Source organism: Stomoxys calcitrans, chromosome 3 (genome assembly GCF_963082655.1).
Source record: "Stomoxys calcitrans chromosome 3, idStoCalc2.1, whole genome shotgun sequence".
In the NCBI taxonomy this organism is placed as follows: domain Eukaryota; kingdom Metazoa; phylum Arthropoda; class Insecta; order Diptera; family Muscidae; genus Stomoxys; species Stomoxys calcitrans.
In genome coordinates this window covers 120,400,950-120,410,372 of record NC_081554.1, presented here as the reverse complement: position 1 = coordinate 120,410,372, position 9,423 = coordinate 120,400,950, and the positions used below count along the sequence as shown (strand labels likewise).

The window sequence follows — 9,423 nt, the reverse complement described above, 5'->3', positions numbered from 1 at the left end:
TATAAAATTGCATTTTTTGCGCTAATTAAATTTATTTTTTGAATTTATTTTAAAACATATTACGAAAAATAAACTATTGCATAAAACTGCATTATTTGTTTACTTTAAATTTTCTTCAATTACCCAAAATAAGTGAATTTATTATCAATTTTGCTAATGATGAATACTTTTTTTGACCGCTGTATCTAATTTCTTCTTTGACGAGCGAAATAAAACCACGCCCGCTTCACTCAACGGCTACAATACAAATTGTATTGTAGTCATTTTACTTAACAAAGTTTCTTCTCAACAAGTTAAATAATCCTATAGCAAACAACGTTTTTATTTTATTGTTGTTATGTTGAGTTCAATGCTTTCTATAAACCTAAACCTATATTCTTCAATTTGAATTTCTCAAATTTGAGTATAATTAAATAAATTAAATTAAGGTTTTAACTTAAAATTTTGTTTAAAATAAACTTAGGTTGACAGATTCTGTAACAGAGATGATTAAATCCATTCTTCTCAGTAATACCAAACATACATAGCTTTAATGCAATTATAAAGGTGTTTTTTAATCACGTTGTTTGTCAGTCATACAATAATCACATGAATTAAAACTTAGAATATCATAAAGAAAGGTGGATTTGTATTACTTTGTATGGGATAAATAGATCCATGTTAGAAACTCTAAATAAGAAAACCTTAGAAACCTTTAAAGGTTTATTACTGACACAAGTTCTTATTTCCTCTATTCACTTTTGCTGTGCAGTTAAGCATCATGCGCATGCGCGAACGACAAAAAGGCGTCAGCAACACACACACACAGATAACAGCTGAAAACCATGCAAATAAACACGCACAGGTTACAGCTGAAAACCATTCCCGTGACGCACAACGTCAGTGTGATGTACGCATTTTTCAAGAAAGGTCGTGCACGGTGGCAAGAAAGAAAATGAAAAAAATATGAAACAAATTTACCAAGGTAAATTTGGTGAGTCATGATATCCATCTCTTCTTTCTGTTCAAATAATGTTTTCCATTCTTGTCTTAGAATATAATTACAGAAAGAAATTCCGAATGGAATAGGCCGAACATACAGCGTGAAAAGTCCCGAAATTTGGGTAGCAATTTAATAAAAAACAATTGTTTTGTTTTACTGATCTATATTTAACTTTGTTTAAAATTGAAATGTGATCTACAATTTATGCAGCGATGGAATATTTTAACGCAAATGATTTCTCAGAGGATGTATACTTCTAATTACAGGCGGACACCGTTGATGGTAAGTATTAGAATGGAAATAAAACTACGTAAATATATTCAACACTTTCATTTAATTTTTAGCAGTCTATAAAATACTGTGTAAATGCCGAAAAGGAACTTCTGGGAAAATATGGTGCTTACTCCTATGCGACTTATTTGGCAATTTTCCAAAGGCATTAAAAACTAAATTTGTAAACGTTTTTATTTTAACAGTTAATATATACGAAATTTATATTCCCAACTTGTATATTGGAAATATGTTAATAAAATAGAACAAGCGATTAATATGAGAATAAATAATACACCTACAGAGATTTTGCCAAAATTTTGTTCAGTTGTATTACCACACAGTAAATGTTTCCGATATTTTATTCCATTAATTGTATTGATTTCAGTTCCAAATATATTTCACGACTGTTCATCATATGCACTGAGTAGAGAATAATTTAGTTCCATTTATAAGTCATGGTTGAACCATGTTCACATGAAGTTCGCCAAATATAGAAGGAGCTATAGTACTTGAATGATATTTTTTCTATTACAGAAGACTTAGATCTTCCAATTTTACTTCCTGAGACCACAAAATGCTCATTTTCTACCCGATTTGGCCCATACTAAATATGGGCCAAATCGGATAGTTTTCTGTATAGCTGCCTTGCCCAAATTTCTGCACAATCGCCTGATCGGCTTGGCCGATTGTGCTGAAATGTTGATCCAAAACCCGTGCTGAATATCATCCAAATTGGACCGTATTTGGATAACTTTCCTTCAAAAATATTCTGCTTCCTTGAATTTAATGGTTAAATAACACAATCGCCTTATTTCGGTTGGCGATGGCGTAGTCGAATGTCGAAATTTTTACAAAATGGTATTAGGTTGTCGAAGACGAAATTCGTTTGCATTTATGTTATCACATAAGTCAAATTCGACTGTAAAATTTTACGAAAACTATCGATGTACAAGTTAATTGCATTCTAAACTACATCACGCCTGTTTGTCGAAAGAATAAAGAACCTAGTTTTCATTACTTCTTTATTTACCATAATATTTTTCTGTTATCAAACTGTCGAAGGCGAATAAGAATCAGAATACCACGAAATGTGAAATTCGCCTTAGCACAAAGTTGATTTTTGTCCACATTAAGGGACTAAAAATATGCATATATCATAGTTATTGTTTTGTTTTATAAAATAAATACTTTGATGTCATATTTTTTGCCTTACTTCTGGAAAATAAACGAAAATTTTTATAAACGATAGGTAAATTGCTGCGACTAAAGACTCGCACATTTCAGTTCGAAGTTTCGAATAGAATCAATCTAAAATGGATGCTCGACTCGATCGTAAAAGTCCATTACGAATGCGAAAATCAGGCCTCTGAATTCGCTGACTGGACCATACTTTCGACGGTGTGTTTTCTTCTTCTTGTCTTAGGTTAGGTTGAAAAGAGTGTGAGGAAATGTATTCGCCCAATGCCACTACAGGCATACAGCTAAGCCTACAGTCGGCTTGTTTTTACCTTCTTCCTCTCTTATGCGTTATTTTCGTTTTTCTGTTCTTATTTGATGTCTTGTATCGTTCTATGGTATATGTTTATAGGTTCCATGACAGTCGGTTGTACTTACCAGATTGACCCGATCTTCACCCTTCATCTGCAAGACCTGCTACCTCAGACCTGCTACACACTGTTACAAAAACAACGGCATCAGTACTAAGTGATAATTGCACTTTTATTATTTACTAATAATTTGGCTTAATATTAATTTACACTTGTTATTCTGGATTTGTAAGTTAAACCACAATCCTTTATGATTTTATACTATTTCTGCTGAGTTCGGCATTTGTTTCGATGTCTAAAATGTCGTTTTCATCTAGGGGGTTTACCAAATCTTCTGGCGTCAGCTGAAAAAAAAAAAAAACATTTTAAATTTTCATCCAATTTCATGCAGTATGCAATGCTTACCACTCTAACTTTGTGACCCATTGATTGCAGTAGCTGTATTTTTAACCTTAATATTGCCACAGGTTGTCTACTAGTTAACAGTGTCTGGGATTCCGTCATAAATTCAACAAAGAAAGGTGTATTAGAAGTAGATGTTTTCACTACTAAACCTGGGATATTAATACCACTAATAGGACAAGCAATTTTAACCGATGAAACCTTTTCGCTTTCACACAATTGGGAAATTATTGCTTGATACGGTATACTAGTGTTCAAAAGGTATTGGGGTACTGCAGAGTTCAAATCAAAGGATTTAAAACTTTTTGGTAGGCTTGAGCACCAAGTGGGTTCTTCAATATGCGCGGCCGATAATAGAACCGTTAGACGACTGTCCACTTTCGGTTGATGTCGTTTTGACTGAGCTTGCAGCTTGAGGGAAACGGCATGATGCAATAATTCTTTTGATTTAAAACCAAGTATCCATAGCGACAGACACGACTCCACTAGTTGATCTGGGAAATAAACAAACTCGTTTTTTTGCACTTTCTCTAACAAGTTATCTTCCACCACACAAAACTGTTCTCTAGACATCCTATAGTTCAGCTGGGAACAACACCACAGAAAACTTGCTATGTCTTTACCCCTTACTCTATCGGCATATGTGTTCTTGGGTGGCATTTTTAAATTCCGAATGAATTCATCAACAAGTGTATTGGCAGCTGCAGAATTATCCCACAAGTTATCAGCGAAAAAGGCGAACATGTGAATTTGACCGCGGGGTTGAAACTGACGTAGTTTATTGGGATTTGTGCAAATATTAGTAAGATGCTTGCATACGTCTGTCGAATTCACTCGTTGGAATCGGAGCGACTTTATGAAAGTAATTAAAAGAGCATCATTTCCACCCTCTGCCAATGAAAACGAAAGAACCCCATCGACCAAACGTTGATTGAAGTTTTCATTCTCAATTTTAGTTGAAGTCTTGTAAATTGCACTAGCAACTAAGGCTAAATCAAGCACTCCCATTTGCGGCAAAAATCGGCTTAGATGCGCTTCCACAAACAATTTCCATGAATTCGCAAGATTTCCTCGGGACAAATTTTTAGATAGTCCGAAATAGAAGCACGTTTGAATAAATAATTCTTTAGATTCGCAATCCTTTTGGGCATTTCGAAGTAGATTCTTCATAGCTGCTGTATAAAAATCCAGTTTTGTCATCCAGTTAGGTATAAGGAACAAAAACGAGTAAAGCGTTCTCAATATAGTATCCGCATCCATTTTTTCCACATTTTCCATTGCAAATTTATCCATTTCGTTAAGAATTATGGCAAACTTTCCGGGATCGGCATTTGGACGATACGACGAAGCAAATACAATTACTGAGGCCAATTGATTCGTTGGAGTTTTTGAAAGTTCCCTTTGAAAATACCTTATGTCGCTAACGGGAAAATAATCTGCATATTGGACCTTTGTAGGAATCTCTTCACATATTTTTTGTCTCTCGATTGCAACATGTTTTGCGAAGCGTGTAAGAAGAGTACCGGCTTCGTCGGAGGTTTCATAAAGGATATCTTTTATGGTGAAGGATGCAAAACTTCGATTTGTTTTCTCCAAAATATTCCAACATCCACTTAAGGGCTTCCATCTGGTTATTGATTTCATACAGTTATTGATCATAATCACGTTAACTCAATACAACCAAAATTTATATAAGACCAAACCAAAATAATCTAAAATGTTGTTATTCTCCACCACGAGATATCAGCCGATTTTACAGAACACCAAGTCGATGCATAAAACATCTGTTTAGGAGCCAGCTCAAATTGGAACCTTTTGCATCAGCGCCTGTCAACGCATGCAACATTGTGGAACGACGAAACGGTCGGTAGGACGGCGAAAATTCTATGGGGGGATCCAGATCGTGAGAAGACGAGGCTATTGCTGAAAGGAAGGAAGAAGGAGGTCAGTATAGTTATTGGTATCATAACGGGACACATAGGACCACGAGCTCACTTATGTAAAATCGGTGCGCCAAGTGATAGCATGTGTAGGGCATGCGGGGAAGATTATGAGATGTCGGAGCATTTCCTTTCCCATTGACCGGCTTTCGCGTCTAACAGATACCAGCACTCAGGTGGAGACACAATACCAAATATAATCCAACTTAGGGGAGTGGTATTGAAACAATTAAGGATTTTGTACGTAGCACGGAATTCCTAAGTTTAAATTTTCTTTTTATAGGTTACTTTATAGTTTTTAGAGCCCCAACAAGCCAGTTTCTGGCTTAGGTGTATGACCATAGTGGCATGGGGCGGATTAATATCTGCACCCTCTTTTCAATCTAACCTAACATAACCTTATCCCAAATTAAATTGTTTTCAAATCATTAACTATTTGTAGCCATAACATCTTTTGCTTATATTTTTAGGTTATGTCATACAAAAATAGTATATGAAAAATGATGAAAATTGTCAATTTTCATAATAAATACCTATGATACATAAAGGTGGCATGTCATAAGATAAGAACATGTAGTGTGATAGAGCCTTTTCTGCGCTATAAGAAAGATTGCCTGAAAAGAAACATGTAATCTTTTAGTGACATCACATTCTGATGACCCGCCCTATACATTTAAGACTATTTAAAGGGTTTGTGTTGTTTCGTTTTTCTTTTTGAAAATAGAAACAGGAACGAAAACGCACTTGGCCTAAAGCTGCCATTAGACCATAATTCATATCATATGTAATTTCAATAACAGCACCTCTGAAAGTTGTACACATTGTGTGATAAATTTTCATCTTGATATAACAAATGGATTTGGTTCGTAGGTCGGCCAAAAAAACCCGCAACAAGAAATGACAGATACTTTTAGTGAAATCAACGTTGAAACCCATGGCGAAACAATTAAAGGTGGTCTCATTTGTACAACAACCACAAATCATATGGTGCAATCCGCCATGTTGCCATCAAGCTGATCGACGTTTTGCCAACACATACAAAAAAATGTGTGTATACGCAGAGAATATGCGAGAAAGAAAATAACAAAAAAATTAATGCAAACAAAAATATGCCGTCTTAATACCGTCAAACCTGGCCGGCTTTTAACAGCTGTTCGCGTGGGACCACCTTTTTAAATCCGCTTGGGTTAAAAACCGGGATTTCAGAAACATATTCATGGCAAGTAGCTGCGTTAAGGCTGGTACTACGTTTTTTGGGGAAATTTTTCCAAAAATCGTTCTTTCCATGGTTTGACAAGGATACCACAATTTTTTTGGATTTCTTTCCAATTTCATTCGATCGTCTTCAAATTTGGCACATATGTATATTTTTTTGGAGTAGTGACGCCTATTGAAATTCGAAAAAATCGATTCAGATTTGGATTTGGCTCCCATAAATATATTCGTCCGATTTGCAGTAATAATGCAAGCAAATGGTCATTTGTTAACCTATTCTCTCCAAATTTACAGTAACGATTTTCTCTTGAATCTCGACTCGAATTTCATAGAATCGGTTCAGATTTAGATATAGCTCTCATACATATATATCGACCGTTGTTCACTCATACCGAAAGCGTATTTACTGACCGATCTTGCTTTTGCACAACGCTTTCCTCGATGACCACCACAATACCTAAGAAGTTTGCTCAAAATCGGTTCAGATTTAGATATAGTTCCCATATATATGTTCGTCCGATTTTGAGAAATATTGCAATAAAGTGCTCATTTGTTAACCGATTCTCTCAAAATTTGGCAGGAAGGATTTTCTTATAGCTGGATGTTACTGGTGAAATTCATAAAAATCGGATTAGATATAACTGCCATATATGTATATTGCCCGATTTTCACTTCTAGAGCCACTGCAAGCGCATTTATTGACCAATATTGCCAAAATTGTGAAGAACGCTTTCATCGATGCCTACCACATTATCTACGAATTTTAGTCGAAATCTGTTCAGATTTAGATATAGCTCTCTTACATACGTTAGCCAGATTTTGGGTAATTTGCAATAATGCTGTCATTTGGCAACCGTAGTTATTACAGTTTGAACATATTTGTTTGGAATTTGATACGGATTGTTTAAAAACCCATCGGAAAACATCCACAGAGGTCCATCTAAATTGGTTCAGAATTAGATATAGCTCCCACTTTGTGCATATGGGGTAGGTGTAGGGTATTATACTGTCGGCACCGCCGGCTTTTCTCGACGAGTACCACATTATCTGAGAAGTTTGCTCGAAATCGGTTTAGAATTAGATATAGCTCCCATACATGTATATGTTCGTCAAATGTTGGGTAATTTGCAATAATGTTGTCATTTGTGAACCGTAGTTATTACAGTTTGAACATGTTTGTTCGAAATGTGATACGGATTTTTAATAACCCATCTGAAAACATCCGGCGAGGTCCATCAAAATTGTTTCAGAATTAGACACATCTCCCACTTTGTACCTATAGAGTACGTGTAGGGTATTATAAAGTCGGCACCGCCCGACTTTTGCCTTTCCTTACTGGTTTCATGATTGCTTTGTATGCATTTTTTTGCCACAAGCAACAAAATGAAAGCTAACATACTATGAATAAGAGATGATTCGAACCATTCGTTCAATATTTGTTGACATTTTGGTGTGGTGCGAAACGTGGAGTTAGAAATTTTACAAAAAATTAAATCTCTCTTACCTTACCAACACCGTCCAAAAGCAAAAGTGAACGGATCGGACAATATGGAACTCAAATGAAAGGTATTTGAGAGTAGAGTACGAATACTATATCAACACAATTGTATCCAAGTATTTAGTGGGCCGGCCCAGGCCCAAAATTGCCCCAAACCGAAAATCGCCCCAAATAGGCATTTTGGACGATCATGCCAATGAAATTAAAAATGCAGTCCAAGAAATTGGGGACCGCTCCAACCCCCTAAACCAGTCCCCAAATCGTAATATTAGCTGATCATGACTATATGGGGTTCAAATGAAAGGTATTTGCGAGTAGTTAGCTGACCAATCATGACAATGGTGGGATCAAGTGATGTATATTTGAAGTAGAATACGGACATAACATACAAACCAACACAATCTGAAATTTTCACAGATTGTGTAAGTTGGTCTGGAAGGAGCAATGGGCTATATTTTGTTTTTGTCGTAGCCAAATTTTTATGTAGAGTTGGCGATCCTCGACAAGCTCTTGTTGGTGAGCAAGCTCGTTCCGGTCCAAATGACCGATCGCCGCGGGAACAATGTGGCCATTGGTTATGTAAAGGCGCCAATAACCCGCCTTGTTATATCGAGCACACCTCATGACCATTGTCCGCGAATGCTGTTGCGTCTACTCCGTATAGAGCATTTAACTAACCGTAACCGTTAGCCCGCAGCTAAGACTCTCGTGACAGCAAGCGTGACAGATCGGACCTCAATGTTCCAGCCTGTGTGGTGCTCACAGCTATCCAATGCCGTGCCTATATAATATGTTAGTATCGCAACATGATGGACTCTCACCTAAAGGTGTTTGGAAGAACAACACGAATTTGGTATTCACTTCTGGGGCTAAATGCTGGTTGTTCAAAACACTTCCGAAACACCAACAAAAATGACCTACTTTCCGATAACGGCAATATGGGGGGTGGGCAGCCGGTTGTATGTACCGGATTGACCCGATGAAGTTCTTCATCGGCAAAGTCTGCCGCCTCGGTGTATAACACTGCTACAACAACAACCAGAATTGGATACCAAATGCGTGTTCTAAATGGTGATTTTTTAGCTCTTATCTTTTTGGCAACACTGGGTTAAACAGCTCACACACGTTTCGTGTTTTATTTCACTGTTATACATCTTCCGTTTGGTCTATAATTTAACCATAAATCGTCTTACAAACTAACAACGCTTGCAAATTATTGAATTTTATTATCAAAATGCGTGCTCTGTTAAGAAAGTTCATCGCGCGTTCATTTTAGCTCATTTTTGGCTCCATGGGTACATGAATAAGCAGAATTGGCGATTTTCAAGTGAAGATCAGCCAGAAGCATTGCAAGAGATTCCAATGCATCCAGAAAAGGTCACAGTTTGTTGCGGTTTAAGAGCTGGTGGCATCATTGGACCGTACTTCTTCAAAGATGATGCGATGATATCCAACATTTTTTTGCTAAAAATGCCAGAGCTTGAGCTTGGATGACATGTGGTTTCAACAAGATGGTGCCACATGCAAAACATGACCCGTAAAAATGGAATTATTGAGAGGCGAGTT

At 36.5% G+C, this 9,423-nt stretch overlaps 1 protein-coding gene and 1 long non-coding RNA gene across 2 annotated transcripts; one reads left to right on the top strand and one right to left on the bottom strand.

Moving 5' to 3' along the window:
* The first annotated feature begins 892 nt into the window (after nt 1-892).
* On the top strand, nt 893-1,557 carry LOC106086898 (uncharacterized). The gene is made up of 3 exons (XR_001221203.2): nt 893-973; nt 1,034-1,264; nt 1,327-1,557. It is a non-coding gene; the product is annotated as an uncharacterized LOC106086898 (long non-coding RNA).
* Nucleotides 1,558-2,953: 1,396 nt separating this feature from the next.
* LOC106086892 (uncharacterized) lies at nt 2,954-4,973 on the bottom strand. The gene is made up of 2 exons (XM_013251715.2): nt 3,208-4,973; nt 2,954-3,146 (listed from the first exon to the last, which is right to left on the bottom strand). Exons 1-2 carry the CDS (start codon nt 4,861-4,863, stop codon nt 3,051-3,053), a joined length of 1,752 nt encoding a protein of 583 aa, XP_013107169.1. The 5' UTR covers nt 4,864-4,973; the 3' UTR covers nt 2,954-3,050.
* Nucleotides 4,974-9,423: the final 4,450 nt, after the last annotated feature.